This window comes from Antechinus flavipes, chromosome 1, assembly GCF_016432865.1.
Source record: "Antechinus flavipes isolate AdamAnt ecotype Samford, QLD, Australia chromosome 1, AdamAnt_v2, whole genome shotgun sequence".
Classification (NCBI taxonomy): Eukaryota; Metazoa; Chordata; class Mammalia; order Dasyuromorphia; family Dasyuridae; genus Antechinus; species Antechinus flavipes.
Window position 1 is genome coordinate 588,100,874 of NC_067398.1, and position 17,597 is coordinate 588,118,470.

At 32.6% G+C, this 17,597-nt stretch overlaps 1 protein-coding gene across 2 annotated transcripts in view; it reads right to left on the bottom strand.

Moving 5' to 3' along the window:
• The window catches only part of UBR5 (ubiquitin protein ligase E3 component n-recognin 5), a 154,205-nt gene that overhangs the window by 33,090 nt on the left and 103,518 nt on the right, over nucleotides 1-17,597 (bottom strand). The window contains exons 21-34 of one of the 2 annotated variants that reach the window (XM_051970953.1): nucleotides 17,180-17,390; nucleotides 16,451-16,574; nucleotides 12,465-12,616; nucleotides 11,918-12,013; nucleotides 11,387-11,510; nucleotides 9,182-9,279; nucleotides 7,801-7,949; nucleotides 6,787-6,878; nucleotides 6,312-6,458; nucleotides 6,056-6,174; nucleotides 5,843-5,969; nucleotides 5,622-5,751; nucleotides 4,505-4,665; nucleotides 4,158-4,397 (exon numbers count right to left, since the gene is read on the bottom strand). In XM_051970953.1, coding sequence (XP_051826913.1) covers nucleotides 4,158-4,397; nucleotides 4,505-4,665; nucleotides 5,622-5,751; nucleotides 5,843-5,969; nucleotides 6,056-6,174; nucleotides 6,312-6,458; nucleotides 6,787-6,878; nucleotides 7,801-7,949; nucleotides 9,182-9,279; nucleotides 11,387-11,510; nucleotides 11,918-12,013; nucleotides 12,465-12,616; nucleotides 16,451-16,574; nucleotides 17,180-17,390 — 1,970 coding nt within the window. Of the gene's footprint in view, nucleotides 1-4,157; nucleotides 4,398-4,504; nucleotides 4,666-5,621; nucleotides 5,752-5,842; nucleotides 5,970-6,055; nucleotides 6,175-6,311; nucleotides 6,459-6,786; nucleotides 6,879-7,800; nucleotides 7,950-9,181; nucleotides 9,280-11,386; nucleotides 11,511-11,917; nucleotides 12,014-12,464; nucleotides 12,617-16,450; nucleotides 16,578-17,179; nucleotides 17,391-17,597 lie in introns of both variants that reach the window. The other variant, XM_051970952.1, reaches the window with a different exon arrangement.

Genomic DNA, 17,597 nt, shown 5'->3' on the forward strand with positions numbered 1-17,597 from the left:
GTATACCAACCCTAAGTATAGTGCCTGCATAGAAAGATTTAATATATGATGATGGATTTGGGAAATGTTAAAGAACTTTGATGATCTGAAAACATAAGATACAAATTTTTATCAACAGATAAAATTACGTTCTTACAAAATCATAAAAATATATGCTAATCTCAAAGTGTTTTTATTTTTATGTGGGCAATCTCCCTTTCTTAATGGATATTAGATTTTCATGACCTTCAAGCTACCTTCAAGGTAGTACCTGCATACTTTTTAGGATAGTAGTTTGTCAGTGAGGGCACCTCTATTCCTGATGGAGATAATAGCACCTTAAGATTTTCTGAGTTGCTAAGACAACTCACCACTAACGAGTTGTTCAGTTGTTAATCAGCTGTGTCCAACTCTTCATGATCCCACTTGGGGTTTTATTGACAAAGATACAGGAATGATTTACCATTTCCTCTGCAGCTCAATTTAAAGGTGAGGAAACCGAGGCAAACAAGATTAAGTGACTTTCCTGGGCTCACATAGCTAGTAAGTGTCTAAGACCATTAATGAACAAAAAATGAACTGCCTACCAGAAAACATGTATTTTAATGTTACTTTGATTTTAAGTTACTTTTTTTTTTTAAGTAGTTTTTGAGGCAAGTAAAATGAATTGATCTTACTAGTTAACCTTCCACTAACTAATAACAGAGCTGGTTTGGTCCTTAGAGGGAAGATTTTATCAAGCACCAGGTACTTAAAAGTCTCCATCTTTATCTTCAGGTATCTCCACCTTAAAAAGGTGTAGCTTTACAGATCTCAAGGTCATCATAATACCACAATAAATTATATAAATATATGTAACAGAATTATAAGTGAATTTAGTGGCAATTTGGAATAGATTATGTTCAAAATATAATTACAGCAGCATAAGAACCCTCAAGAGAAGATGGTCTACTTCCCCTTCTCACAGTTTTTAATGCTGTATCTCCTAGATTTCCTTTCTTTTGCTGAATACTTCTTTTCTGGCTTCATTACTTACTCCATGCCTCTGAATTGTAGATCTTTTTCCAAATCTCTGTTTTGCAACTTCTTTTCATTTTTCTCAAAACTATTTTTGGAAAACCTAACCAATTCCCATTGGTTAATTATTACCACTATGCAGATAACTCAAATATATATTATAGCCCAAATTCCTCCCTGAAATGAATATTTTAATTTGGATGCCCCTGAAACACCTCAAATATGATGTCTTAAAAGGAATTCATTACCTTTGCAAAAATTTAACTCCTCTCTTTAAAATTTTCCCATTTCTGATGGACCAAGTTTCATAGTTCATTCTACTTTCGAGTTCATAAAATTGTATTTATTTTCAATCCCTCATTCCATATATCTGATAAGTTGTCAAATTTTATCATTTTTACTTTCACATCTCTCTGACCTGAGCTCTTCTCTCAATTCAGTTATGGATTTTAGCTCATAATTAAGATCTCTAGTTCTACCCATTCTGCATATTGTTACAAAAATGATTTGCCTTTTTTTCTCCAACTCTCATTGTACACTGTATGTTTCATCCAACTGGTATTTTTTTCCTTTTCCTAAAACAATTTTTCATTTCCTGCTTCACAGCTTCCTCTCATCACCCTCTTGGTTGGAATGTATTCTCTTAGGGAGAAAGGTAGCCCAGTGCAGCAAGCCAACAGCAGACCTGGAGTCAGGAAAACTTCAGACATAACTTGTATACCACTGGCAAGATAGCTCAAGTTTCTCTGACTATAAAATAGGGATAATAATAGCATCTCTCTAGACAGAATTGTTGCCAAGATTCAAATGGGACACTATTTGTAAAAGTGCAGGCAAATATAAAATATTTATTAATGCTAATTTCCCTTCCTTCTCCATTCCAAAACGCTACTTCCTATTCTTGATATTTAGTACCTTCCCACCCTTAATAAGGTACATTTTAAAAGGTCATTATATTCAAATACATACATATGCTGTCATCTTTGAAAGAACATAAGCTCCTTCAGAGCTAAGATTGTTTCATGATTTGTATTTGTACTTGTAGCTGCTAAAACAGTGTCTGATAGATGAGAATTTGAAATAAATGTATATTGATTGACACACGAGTATATCAATAAACCAATTTGTTATCTTTGTACTAAGTATTTGGCATTACATTTTTCTTTTTCTAACAATTTCAACAAGTCTTTGAAAGCAAAATAAAACAATGTTGCAAAACAATGTGCTGACTGAAAGTAATTGAAAAGAGTCATTCCATGAATTCCATTCAATTCTTTCTATATCAAGTAGGTCTGAAAGCTCTGGACTTAATTATGCTATCAGAATGTTATTCTCCACTTTCATAAATAAAAATACTCTGCAAAAATCAAAGACATCCTAGATGTAAAAGATGATATACTCTAAGATGATAGATACTCTCTATAGAAGAGAACTAAATACTTTTAAATACTCTTGCCACTTAAATATACAAATATTGATTACTACACTAGAGAGAATAATGTAAATTATTCCATCTGAAATTAGCACACAGATACTAAATGGTTGTTAAATGCAAGATTTTTAAAGATTTACTCTTTCATGGAATAGATAAAAAATATACCTCTATAGAGTTTTTATTTTGCTAACTCCCTTTCTGTTTTGTGAAAATAACAATAGAGAACATTTATATTAAGCACTTTGCAAAAAAAAAAAAAAAAAACAACTTTCTGGCTTTTTTTTTTTTTTAAAACAATCTGAAAGCCTAGTAATGTTGGATCCTTAAAACAAGAAAGCCTGATGTAATTACTAACAATTAAGGACAAAAATGCCTTCATTATGAAAGATGAAGTACAAAGTCATTCTTGGCAAACTAAACACAAGATGGGTGGTGCCCTAAGAGTTAAGGGGAAGGGGAGGAAAAGGCCAAACAACTTGATGGAACTAGTTAAAACCTTCTAGTAGCCAGGCAATATTAATGTGATATTTAAACACTGGAAAAGTTGACATTTTATTTGGTAAAAAAGTGAAGTGAGTGAGATCTAAACAAAATGGCTCTAAGGAGCCTACAAAAGATTAACATATACTCTCCTTATCTCCAGGAGGAAAAAAAAAGCAAGCAATCTTCAAACTCCACAGAATGCCCACAAAGTGATATTATCTGTGAATAGTAGGGTGACTCAAAAGCATTGGACTTTATAATCAGGAGTCTGCTAAAAGAAAAATAAGCCCAGGAGAAGCCAGTTGGTGTAATGGACAGAGCACCAGTCAAGAGGACCTGAGTTCAAATCTGATCTCAAGACACTTAATTCCTCGCTGTGTGACCCAGGCCAAGTCATTTAAACTCAATTGCCTCAAAAGACAAATAAACCCTATTTGGGCTTACCTATCAAGCAACTGGTACTTATTAAGCACTGATTGGGATTACCAAGTCAAAAGAAAAACAGTACCTGCCCAATGAGAAACTTTAAAGTCATAAAGATGAGCAACTGAACATCATTTTGTAGGAACAGTAAAAAGATCAGTTTGGTTAAACCTCAGTATGTATCAAAGGGCATGATGTTTATTAAGGAGGGTAGAACCAGGTTATTAAAGACTTTCAAGTGTCAAAGAGAAGAGACTTTATCTTTGGTTCTAAAGGTAACAGGAAATCCTGACGTTGTATTTAAGCAGAGGAGTGACAAGGTCAGATCTTTGCTTTTAAGAAATATCACTCTGGCAGTTATGTGGATGATGGTATGGAGTGGTGATGGACTTAAAGCATCAAGATGATTATCTTTGGACCATAATTCAGTTACTATGCTTTTACTTTTTTCTTCAAGTTCTTTCTGCTCTGTAACACTGAATAAGGGAGATTGTAGTTGTATGAGGCAGACAAAGATACATAAGTATCTTAGTATACAATTCTTTCCAGATCAATATATATAGTGTATATCCAAGGTGAGACACAGAAAAGGGAACACACGTGTCCACAATATCATTGAATTTATACGGAACTGCTGAACAAATATATGTAGCTACTTCATCTTTCTTCCTCTTGGCAGTCATATAGTCTACTTAAGCCAATAATTTTCAAGACCTGCTTGTTATGAATAATTCATGATGACACATGGGATCTGGAAGACTGCTGCTGCTGTCACCCAGCTACTGTGATAGTGAGAACAAGCACCAAAAGTGTAATTTACCTGTTGGACTGGTCAGATGACGGTCTTGGTGGTAGAGGCTCCACAGAAAAGAGCTCTTCACTGCCTTGCATGGCATCTATACTTGTACTAGCTAGAGTAAATGGGGCAGTGGGACGAGCAATCCCCATCCTAACTGGAATAATCAGGGATTCTGCTACATTACACAGTTCTTCCACAGCATATGGCAACAATGCTTGAAATACTCGCTTACACTTCCCAATTGGTTGTGGAATAAAGTTGCTGAAAAAATAAGAGTAAATTATTTTATAATCCTTTGAATATAACAAGCTTAAAAAATATATGCCAAAAAACCCACAAAGGCATACTGAAAATAAACAGAATCTTACTTTTTCTTTTTAGATGAGGCCATTTCCACACTAAGAATAACAAAAACTCTTGCCACTGAACGAAGAAACCTCATTGTTACAGCAATAGCTTCTTCTCTACGACCAGGTGTGTATTTATTTTGTAGTTCTTTCACAAGAGTGCCGAGCAGTGTATCTAAAAGCTAAACAAAAAAGAGTGCTCCAATTATAGCTACTCTTTAAATGCTATAAAGTTCATATTATAAATATATCACTATTATGAAACACAGTATAGGGTTTTCATCTGATCAAGACTTCAAATAAAAATGAAGTCCAATTCCCCCATAAAAGAACTGTGAAACTAGCCATTAATCACATGACAAGAAAGCACTTTGATTCAAAAGAAATAATCTAATTTGGAATCCACAAATAAGAACTGTGGAGATTTTTTGTTTTGAGATGGGAGACAAAGGCTGGGGAGGTGAAAGTTTGATGAAAGACAATTTTGGAAGGGTATGGCAAAAGGAGGAACAAAATCTATAAAAAAAAAAATTAACTACAAAAGTACTACTAAACATTACATAAAAAACAAACCAAAAAACATCTTCGAGGGGATGTTCCCTGAGAAGTATAGAATCAGTCCAATCTTAATACAGCATCAACATTTATGATACTACATACATAATCATCTTGAGGCTCTACAGAGTAGTTAAAACATTTTTCACAAAAGTATACTAATTTGTAAAAACAGACTGAATATCTATCTCAGAAGAGATAATGACAGAATAATGTCATTAAGTCCAAAAAAGGGAAGCTTCTGTTTAATTTTAAGCTACTTAGAATATCTAACTTCAAGCAACACTTCCTTACAAGAGGTTTCTTCCTGGCTAGCCACTTCACTCCCTTGAAACTACATTAGAAATATCTATACAACTAAAAATTCTTTTCTGTGAGCTCCTTAAGGGTAGATAGGTTCATTTTCCTTTTTATTTCCAAGTCTGAGAAGTTCTCTGGTTAAGAAAAGTTTTACTCAATTTAGGGCTTAGATTGGTAGCATTTTTCATTGAGAACAGAGATATAACTCATTAAGTTAATATTTTAGGCAATAAATTCCTAACAAAGATTCAAAGATATGAAAGTAAACATTCAAGTTACTCACCAAAATGTCTGCTGTACACTTAACTATAAGGCAGTGTGTGAAACAATCTAACCGAATTGTGCCACTTTGCTGATTAAGGTATACTTGCTCTTCAGGCAAAAGGTGCCCTATTCTACTGCTGGCACTGAGACTTGAAAAAAAAGAACAAAAAAATTAGATTCAAGTAGCTATCTTATATAAATACAAATTACTAAAATGAAAATTTACTAATTAGTACATACGGATCTTTATTCTCTTGTGAACCAAACATAATCATAGATTTTAGGGCATTCCAGTCCTGTAAAACCCTCTCCAAAGCAAGCTGAGCAAATCTTGGTGGCTCTAAATCATGATCAGGCATATCTGAGTCTGGAAAAAAAGTAAAAGTACAAGTTAAGAGTGATGAAGGCCTGGGATTTTACTGTTCATCCTTGAACTGCTTGTGTTTTGCTCACCCTCAGGATTTGCAGTTTTCCTGTTGCGGTCTTCTCGGATTCTAGGTGGCCGATACTGGCAGTGCTCCACTGTTTGCCTGGCCACAGTCTGGACTAAAAATAGCAGAAGGTGTTCTCCCCTAAGATACAAGAGAACCAAGAAATCACATAACACACTAAAATAGAAAAGGCTGCCTTTACTGTTTCCTGGTGTACATGTAAATATAAATATAAATGAGACCAAGCTGTCTGTGTGTATACTGATTTCTATACTTGCCTGCTGTTTGGCAGAGTGACCAGGTTAGTGGTAGTGAGCAGCCGGTAAAGCAGATCAAGACGTGCAGACTTCTGCCCAGCAATAAGGGTTTTACATTTGCACTTCTCCCAGCAATCACAGTAAGCTGTCGGGGAAGTCCGCTTGAGTCTAGAATGAAGCCATACAGAAGTTTTCAAACTAAATTTCTGAAAATATTTCTCAAGTAAATGTCATTTCTATAGGCACATATTAAAAGTGAAGAATCCTGTAAAACTTTTGAGCTCATTTTGAAATATGCAGTGAAAAGTATTACATGTACAAGATGAAGAGGTAACAGAGCTGCACACACTGCAAACTGGGTGACCACATACAACTCTGAGAGAAAGGGTGACTCTGATGCCTGCCATGTTTGCCTAAGTAGTACTGATCAGCTGCCTGACATTTAAATCAAAGAAGCTGGTAAGGAAGATCCTAGAAAAATCACAAAGATACTTACTTGTAGTCATGCCCTTTATGACAAACTCTTGCACATTCTGTACAACAGCAAAGTGATTCTAGCAATCCACAAGTTCGGCACTCAAAAATATCCTAGAATTAAAATGTACAATATAAAAATAACAATTGTCTAAAAAATTGTATGACTATAAAAGACAACATCAAGTACTTTTTCCCCACATGTTTGATAACTGTTCAAGGACAATGAGAATAGAAGTCAAATTATGGGATCATAGATTTTTATCATCTCAAAAAGATAAAGAGAGTTGGGCCTAGAGGTTCAGTGACTTGCCATAAATCATACAAAATATATGTCACAAAAGTGGAATTTGAGCTTGGGTTCTTAAGACTCCAAATCCATTCCTCTTTCCACTAGAGAAAGCCATTGTTCACATATTATACACAGAGAAATAAATGCAGTGTTAAAGCTAGCACCATAGTTTTCTGAAAACAGTACTTTCTAGATGGAAAAACGAACATCAAGTTACCTAATTAAGTTATACAAACTAATCTTTGTAATATAACAGTATATGGCATGAACTCAAGATTTCGTTAGCATCACCTTCCTTCAAGGAAATTGCATAACTTTACCTATTTATACCATGAAAATTTAAAAAAAAATTTGGGAAGGGGAGGGGAAGGAGAAGGAAAAACTCATAACCAGATATTTAGCTAGGAAAGTTTTTTTCCTCTTCCTTTTCCCCTGAGGGAACAAACTAAATCAGTAAGACTTCTAAAGTGTGGCTGGATTATAATCTATACTAGTTGAAGAAGTTGTCAAGACAGATAAAACTATGGACCCTTTAAATATAGAAGTAAAACAATTCATTTTTTTGTGAAAATTTTTAATATCTCTTAAAAAAAAAAACTTGACTACTTGATATCCAGTTTATGAATTTCAACTGTAAATGGAGAATAGAGAAGCAAACTGGAATTGGAGAAATTTTTTTTTTTAAAATCTTAATTCCGTTCTACAATTAGTATTTCAGATTCCATGCTAAATAGTATTGCTTACTTGATTAATGTGTTCTGTTCCAGTCCAGGTAAAACTACATGTATCATTGCAACACAGGACATATAAAGGAGAATCATCAGGATTTGTGCCAGAAGGACAAACCATCCCCATGAATACATCATCTTCTTTTTCACTTGAAGATGCCTCTGCTACAAGGATTGAAAACAATGATTCATATAAAAGGATTCTATCACTAGAACTAAGTTCTTTCCTCAAATGGGACAGTTAAACATACAGTACAAATGTTAAACTATTATGTATTAAAGCCTAAAGAATATGTACAACTCAAGTAGAATGACATATCATTAAATAGCAGTGGTATATAACAGAGGTAGGCTAAATAATTCATTTGAAAAGATGAAATGTTTGACTAAACATATTGTAACAAAGAATTTGTTTTTCTTTTCTTTCTTTTTATTCCCAAGGGAGTGGGAGTGAGAAAAAAACAGATTCTGTTCATTAAGTTTTTTAAAATAAATTCTCATCTAACAATAGAATTCTGAATCTTAAATTCCTTATTATAACTGCATTAATTTGGTAACGCAAAAGTCCTTTAATTATATTTAATACAAATGTTCTATTTTATCTATCTTTCATGGTCCTCTCTATGCCTGTAGTCATAATATCCATATAACAAACAACAATGGTCATATCTTCCCATCATCCACAATGCAGTATCTCTACATTCAAGAATCTAAAATCCTCTTATGTGATCATAATCTCCTGGCTTTTCCTTTCTTTGTGTCTTTCCTTGCATAACCTTCCCCTCCATCCATCACGATGTTCAACGCTTTGACCCTCAATTTTCTCCCAGTCAATCTCCTTAAAATGAACACTCTTTTTATTTAAAGGGTGAGGAAGAAACACGAAAGAAGTTAGTTTCCCTCTTTTTTTTTTTTTTTTAAAGTTTCTCCATTATAGCCTAAATGCAACAATACCAATAGTGAGGACTACTAAAGATAAAGTATAAAGCTGCAAAAGGCTGAAAGATCCTTAATATTTAGATGAGCAACACTTTAGTGTGGGGTTTTCGTGCTCCTGTTTCTGTGCTTTACAAACAAAAGTAAAAGAATATTATACAAATGGATTTTGATATTAGATATAATATTGGGGATTTTTTGGATGTTAATTTTGTTAACTATTAATAGTTTAATTTGTTCATTTTTTACACTAATTTTGCTTAACTAGTACTCCTTCCTTCTCCTTTATCATTAAAAGGAGCAAGAACTGGGGAAAGGGACAGATAAAAACAAAATTTAACAATAAAATGTATTTGCAAAGAGCAATGTAATAAACATGTTATCTTAAGGATACAGGAGAAACAATACAGATGAAAAGAACATTCATAACTCAGTACATTTAGGAAATTTAAAAAATTTACCTTTTGCAATTTTCTGTGCTGTTTCTAAGATAGTGATTGCAGCAGGGTAAGCTCGGCCACTTACTGCTGACATAAATGGTGTCATACCTCTTGCATCCCTGGGATAAGAAGAATTTAACATTATAAAAAACTATCGCTACTAATTTTTGAAACATTTAATTGATTTCCCAAAAGAATTATGTTCAAATTCAATTGAATTTAAAGAATTAAATTTAAATAATACATATTAAGTGTCTACTACACGCACAAGACTAGAAATTCAAAGATTAAAAAAGCAACAACAATTAATGTTAACAAAACTATACAAATAAAGTAGATAACTATTCATAGGAAAATAATTAATATTCTTTAATAATTAAATAACAGTTAATAATTAATAGCTAATACTTAAATAGTTACTACCCTTTCTTCTTCCTTGGATTTGTTGACTCATTATCATAGTTATTAATTCAATTTAAAAATGTAGACATGTTAGGTACCAGGCCTCTTCCTCATTTTTTCCTTTTTCTTCAAGGACTAGAGCTAAATTATTTGCCACTTTCTTTGTATACTCCTTTCCCCATTCAGAAATTTAATACAGCTGCAATAATTACTATGATAGAAATAAAGATTTTATATAGATCATCTTCTAAGCTCTCATCCCAAATTGTGATTTAAATAATTCCACTCTAATGAACATCTACTTGAACTTAATATGTCTAACATGAAGCTTGTAAGATTTAGGATTAGATCTGATGGAATAATTTCAGATTCTTATCCCCTTGTTTAACAAATGAGGAAACTAAAGTACAGCAAAGGGACAAGTGATTCTAAGTCCAGTACTTTTCCTACTGTTAAGAATTCAACTTTTTTTTTTTTTTTTGATAATTCCATGGTTTTGTGCATAGGTGTAGAATTAGTAACAAAAAGGAATATTAAGCTCTCCACACCAATTTTAGTGTTGGTGACATTATGGCAGAAAATTCAAGTTTCTACCACCAAATTAAAGTGAAAATAATTCAGTGCTGGAATTTTTTTTTTAAATAAAGGGAATGAGAACCTAAATATACAAAGAACACTCAGTTATAAGTATATTAAAAACGTATGCTAAAATATCAGTTTGAATATAAAATTAGATTCAAGGAAAAGTGGACTGCCTCTTCATTTTTTATAGACTCTCTCTTCTTTATTTTAGACACAGTTCGAGCATCACCATCTAAATGAAGCACTTTTTATACCCTCCCAAAGTTGTTATTGACTTCCCCAACTAACTTATCTTATTTTCTATATACTTAGCTTTTGTATATCATATGAAAGATTTGCAAAGCACTCTACATACATAATTCTCATTTGATGCTCACAATTATGTGAAGTAGGTTCTATTATCAATGTTACAAATGAAGAAACTAAGCTAAGAAAAATTAAGTGACTTGCCAGCTAATAAATATCTACGGTAACATTTGAACTCAGGACTTCTTAAGGCTTACTAACATTCTAGCTACCATGCTACCTCATATATGACTTGTCTTATGAAAAACTTGATATCGTTTCATTTTTTATATTTGTATCCCCAACAATTAGTATAGTTCCTAAAACATAGCAAACATTTCCTGACTGAGATGTCCACATATTTATATACATTCTTATGTTTGTCATAATGCATGTCAACAGCAAACTCAGAAATAACTCAAGTTTATCTGAGTTATAAAGGATCCAAAGCAGACAACTGTCTTTAAAACTTAATGATTTAGTTTAAAGGTAACTGTTGCCATTAAGAAGGGCAGTGAACACACAAAAATCCTGTTTTCTACAATCACAGTTCAAGTAAGCAAAGGAACCATATAAGTAATACAATCCAGTTCATTAATTTTAAGGGAAAAATACCAAGCTCCATAGATGATAAGTAACTTGCCCACTATCATACCAAGAAGCAGAGGTAGAACTGAAAATCAGAAGCATGAAATCTGAAGACAGAATTATAACTATACTCATGAACCTAGCAAACAGTAAACTGTACTCAGTTTACTTCTGATAATAAGCAAATTAATTTGGATTTTTGATTGTATATTAAATAAATAATGGCAAGAAAATAACAATTCTGAACAAAAGACAGGAGAACCATGATAGAAATACAAGATTAGAAATTTTTTATAAACAAAAGATGTTAAGATACAAGAACTGCTAATATTTCATATGAAGACATTTTAAAGAGTTAAAATATCTTACTTGGCAGAGAGGAGTTCTCGTAAATAAGGCTGTAGAACAACACTGTCACATAACAATTTTAGTATAAAGTGAGCATTTGCTTTTCTATCCTTTGACTCTACTACAGATGGCTCTGTGGAAGGACCTGTAATTAAACACATGAGATTTGTAAGAAAACATCAAAATCTGTGTTATATAAAATATAACCCAGAATTATATATTAAATCAAATGGTTAAATAAACCATTTTGTGGAAAAAAAAAAACTAATATTAGTAGTGAGTTGTTATTTTCATTAAAAGAATTTTCATAAGTTCAGAATACTTTTACAAACCTGAGTAAATTCTAAGAATATCTACATATATGCCCCATTTTTGCTGGAGTGTAAAATGTTAATTTAGAGAAGATTAGAAACTTTTCCAATCAAGACAAGATAACTACTAATATTTATGTATATTTAGAAGCCTATGCAAAGCGAACCCTCTTTTTTTTTTTTTTTTTTTTTTTTTTTTTTTTTTAAATAATGCCTATGCAGATAAACAGTGGATTCTCACCTGGGATGGTGGAGGTGCTTGGTCCTTGACCAGTGCCAGTCGCTGCTGTGGTAAGAGATCCCACAGCGGGGGCCAGGATAAAATCAATGTCACCATCTTTCAGTAAACAGAACAGCAGGATGTACATCATTATATAAAACATATCCCTAACAAATTGTTTTCTTAATTGACCTTAAGGCTTTTTACTGCTAGCCAGTGGTCGAGTCAGAGGTCAAAATGGATTTTTAAAAATACAATAAAATGAATCCACTTAGATTAATGACTATTCTAATTTACTTACATATAAAGGGTTTAACTTTTTAAGAAAGAATATAAAGAAAATATCCTAATAGAGAAGTGATGCTTGAAGGGCTTTAAAAAATCTATTTCTAGCATTTCAATAAATTTTAAACTTAATCCCTTTCTCATAGAAATTATTTGGTAGCTAGATTACTAAAACTGTTATGTTTTAACATAATGTAAATCAATGACATTCTTTACTCCAGAGAGGACATCAGTTTCTTTAAATATCTTGCATTAAATACTATACAAAAGTAAGAGCTCTTACCAGGATCCATGGCAGGTGGATCAGGAACCCAACTGGGCGGAGCTATTGGGGGAGAAACTGGATCTTGATGGTCACTAGATGAAGCTCCAGCTTCATGTCTACCCAAACCCGCTGCTCTCAAGGAACGCCTCATCATTTCCCTTAGTCTCATACTAGAAACAACCAGATAAGAAAAGAGGTGAATGCTAATATCTGGCTATCAAACTACAACTTAATGAATACACAGAACTTTTTTCTTCGAAGTTCAAAAGATACTCTACAAATAAGGATTACTCCATTTTAAGAACTCTAAAGGTACATAAAATGTCAAAGCTGGAAAGAAACTAGTCCAAACCCATAATTTTGCAGAGGAGAAAAGTTGAGACTAAAGGGACTAAGTGCTTTGCTCATACAGCAAATTAATGGCAGAGTTAGGAATAGAAGCCAGGTCTCCTAGTATCTAGATTTGTGCTTTTCCCATTATGTCATATGCTGCTTCTAAATAGATATATGACAGTTCTAGAGTCAAAGAGCAAGAAAGAATGTGTGGGAGTAAGAGCCTAGTTTCCAGTTCAGACTTAAAACCACTGTGTCATGCTTCCATATTAAATAGATCATAAGGGATTATAATTAAAAACTCCTTTTACAACTTCAAGAAAAGTGAAAAAGATCCAAGTGAGAAAATGAAAAAGATGAAGTCAAATATGTCTTCCCTGCTTTATAATTAAATACAACAGGGAGCATTGCCTCTATCTAATCTAGTTTTATGAAATTATATAACACTTACCACATCTTTGTGTTCTAAAAATAACTTAACAATGATGAGGCAAATTATTATTTTTAAAAAATTCTGATCAATTTTCGATAAGGAAGCTTAGTTTTTGAACCTATACAAGTATCAAAAAGAGATGATTCCAATCACAAGGACATGACCAAAGAAATTAGATCTTTGAAGTATATTTTTAAATGCTATTATTTTTAGTACTTGTTCTACAAAACTGAAATTGTATAAACATAATCCCCCAAGAAAAAAATTAAAATAATCACAAAGGCTACAAAATATTTACAACTAATTAATCTATTATAAACAGCAAAATCCTTAGGATCCCTAAAATCTTTAAACTTTTATAGAACGACAGAAAGTCAAACTAAAGGGCCAGGCAACATATGTGGAATATGTTCTTCTCACATTAACATTTTAGACATGATTTTAAAATAATAATATCATTTGTAATGGCATTTTATGTTGAGACCACATACATATCTCCCATTACAAAACCATAAATTAAAAAATTCTTACTGAAATTCTCATTGTTGCCAAATTTTGAAAAAACATCTTCTGTAACATTTCACTATGTTTTCATGTATGTATATGTGTGAATATTATGTATATGTGTGTGAATATATGTATTCTGAAGTTACATGGAGGTATCCATGCAAACTGAATAATTTAAAATATGCATAAAAGAAACTCAGTGGTTAATATCTTCTGTAAAGGAAACAATTCTTCTGTAATATATCTTGTTTTTTAAATGATTAAATTATGATTTTAAGACAACATAAAGACAATGTAAGAAGTTATGTCAATAAGTCCAGATGACCTCAATTCCTTACTAAATAAAATACTTACACAGAAATTCTAGATAGGTATCACAGCTCTGTAACTAGGACGTTCTATAAGGACAATATTTATCTACTGTTTTTTTTTTTTAAACAATGACATTTTTACAATTTTAACTTATTAGAAGTAGACACTTAGTGTCTTTAAAATGCCTCAAGATACAATGAACAATAATTAGGAAGTATTGCATATCTGATTCACATATAGCAAATACATGATATCATTTTATCAACAAGAGAAATGCTTAAGAGTGTGTGAAGAATGCATGAAGCTTACAAATCAAGAACTTGTAAATTCCCACTTTTGTTGTTCTGATGTAGTCAAATGCCTATAAAAGAGAGGGACAAGAAGTCATCCCTCCCCTTACTTTTTTTTTTTTTTAAATTGTCCTTAGCCTCTTTTCTTCATTTTCTTTTGGGTAAAGATTTTAACAGAATGCCCAGGTCCTTTTACAGATTCTTAAAAAAGAAAATTATTCTTCAAGACGTTGTACACAATTCATGAAGATTCACCTGGATCCTCAGTGGCTGAGGATTATACTGAGGAGATACCATCTTGGCTGCTAAGAGTTTTGAGTTTTCTTCTTATAGGCTTGCCTGCAGTCATCGTATTTTCTGACAATATGGAAGAATTCAAGGATGGTGTAATTTCCTCTTTGTAACCACGTTATATCCATACTACAGAAGCCTTAGTATCCAGTCATGGTTCAAATACACCACTGTGACAAAAAAGCGAAGGTCATGTGTCTTCGAGATTAACGATCTCTAGAGTAAATACACCTGCAATCAGATGCATCAATCATGTTTTCCACTAAATCTGCCCTTTGTACTCAGGACCTATCCAGTCACATAACAAAACTTGAGGTAAATCATCATCTGAAGAAATATAATAGTATTTAACACTGAGAGTGCATCAGTTTTGGGCATACAGCTCATGATTCTCAAACCTGCATACACATCAAGGGGAAACTCAAATATAATCCATTGTTGGCTACATGATGACATCAATGAAGTCTGTGGATTTCCTATTGTCAGACGTTGGTTAAGATTCCTGTGCTTTCATCTGTTTCAACAGACAGCCCTGATTTTGAAACTGGTTAAAAGAACTGCAGTAATATCTTCAGCAAATTCCTCAAAGGAGCTTATACTGCAAATTATTTCTGTGAGCCATTCGTTAACCCACTCCTGAAGCTCCTTTTAGTGTTTGCCTTCAAAATAATCCTCACATGAACAAAGGATGGCAGCAGTGGTATTTGGACCAACCATATCAGAGAAGCCAACTTGATTTGCATCAGTACCTTCCCCAAGGAAGTAAAATGATTGAAATAATTCCAATACTAAACATCTGAATAACCTTTCTATAAATTTTAGACCCAAATCTTTCCTTTAACCTAACAGAATTCTAAGCGTAAGTTTTAGACAAAAATCAAAATAGTTTTTATTTTGTACATTTTGCTTTCTGTGCCTTATACTGAAATCATAATACGGGACACAGAGAGATAGTGTAGTAGTGGAAAGAGCAATGGATGTGGAATTATACAACTTGCTCCTCTCTTAAATTTCTGTGACCCTGGCAGGGAATAGGGGATGAGGAATCAGGGAAACAAGTGGAGAATGGGGCAGCAAGTCACATAAGCTGCTTGAGATTCAATGTGCTCACCTGAAAAAAGGAGGATAAGACTTTCACTATCTATTTCATAGGATTGTTGTAAGGAAAATTTAGTAAAATGTGTGTGCATGTCACACACACCTACCCACACTTACATGAAGGCACAAATGGGTGTTTTGTTTATTTCTTTTTGTACCTAAAAGATTTATTTAAAGGGGCTGGGTTTTTCATGCAATTAGGGAATTAAAATTTTTAAACAGAGGTTTATGTCCTTATGTTTTTATAGTGGCAGGCACACCAGTAATCAGAATTTTTTTTTGAACATGCAGCACATTATCACACAACTTAGAGAAACTAATATGGAGTGAATAATTTTTGTGTAACTAAAGTGCTAAATTAAGTAAATGTTCCTAGTATTTGCTTTCATTAATGGGATATGTTAACAAAGACCTCAAATGTGCATAAATAAATAATGGGAGTTCTTTTCAATTTGATATCTATTTCTCCTGGGCAACAATGACTAATTTAGTATGTTGGATTATATCCAGATTAAAAAGTCATTAGATTATTAAATTTGGGACTTTTTTTGGGAGGAAGGAGGAATGGGGGTGGTAAGAGGTAAGAATAGTGCCTGCAAATAAGGTTACTCTCAATTATGTCAGACATTCCTTTCTATGGTAAAACTAATTAGAATCACAACTGTTTCAAAAAATACAATACTATTTGCTTCTATTTTTCTGTTCTCTAAATCAAAATTTCTGGTTGAAAATCACTTTACCTTCGACTACTTGATGATCCAGTCCGATTACCTGGGCCATTACTTGAAACCACAGATATGGCATTTGCAATAGCCTCAACTGCTGAAAGTCTTTCTGCAAATGTATTTCTTTCAGAGCGCTCTGCTTCTGAAACATAAGAAAACATTTGGTACCAAAGGCAAAAGATAAAATTTTAATTAACTATAGCTAATACTATTAATTTTTTAAATCAATCTAACATAATAAAAATAGGAAATGTTTCTATTCTTTAGGAAATAACATCCAGTTAAGAATAACTGTACTACTGTTATTTTGTTAATTAATATTTATCTGCTTCAATGAAACACTAAATTCAGAAATTAGCATATGTACAAAAACTAGGCTACCAAAACAGTACTCAAAATGAAGTAAAACCTCAAAATTTTTCTCATCATTTATCCCCTAAATATTCTCAAGGGAATAAGGATGGTATGTTTAACAATTAACATATTACAAGTATAACCTTTTCCAATCAAAGTAATTTCAATACCAATGACTTTGAACTTCAAAAAATTTTCTATAACAAAGCAAGGCAGCAATGATAGATATCAGTGGTATTCACTGGCTATCAAGTACACACTAAGTATGAATTGAAATGTTCATACATACATAAACAAATCTTTATTTTGTCCCTCCAAACGAAAAACTACTACTTTTATATACCTTTTTATTAGATAAGATAGATAATCTTTACCTTTTTTTAAACTTACCTTCTTCTTCCTTGGTTTCTTTGTTGCTGGTTGGAAAGCATACAGATACACAAGCATGCAAAATATTACGATTTCCATCACATCTATGACTGAGGAATGTCTGCAGGATTTGTGGATTCTGATCCAAAACAACTGCTTGCTCAAGATTCAAAAGATACTGTCGACAGGCCTCATAGTCACATCGGAGAATATGCTGCATTAAGGTTTGTTTCTGTACTCAAATAAGAAATAAAAAATGATTACATTAAGTATCAAGACTAAAATTTTAGATCACATCTAGAAATGAAAATAAACTGCTGTAGTACAGGAAATCCCCTCACACACATTAAAAAAAAAAAAAAAAAAACAACAAATCAATCTTTTCCCTAATGATGTTAGGGGGAAAATTAAAATACTGATAAGAGGTAAGATCACTAAA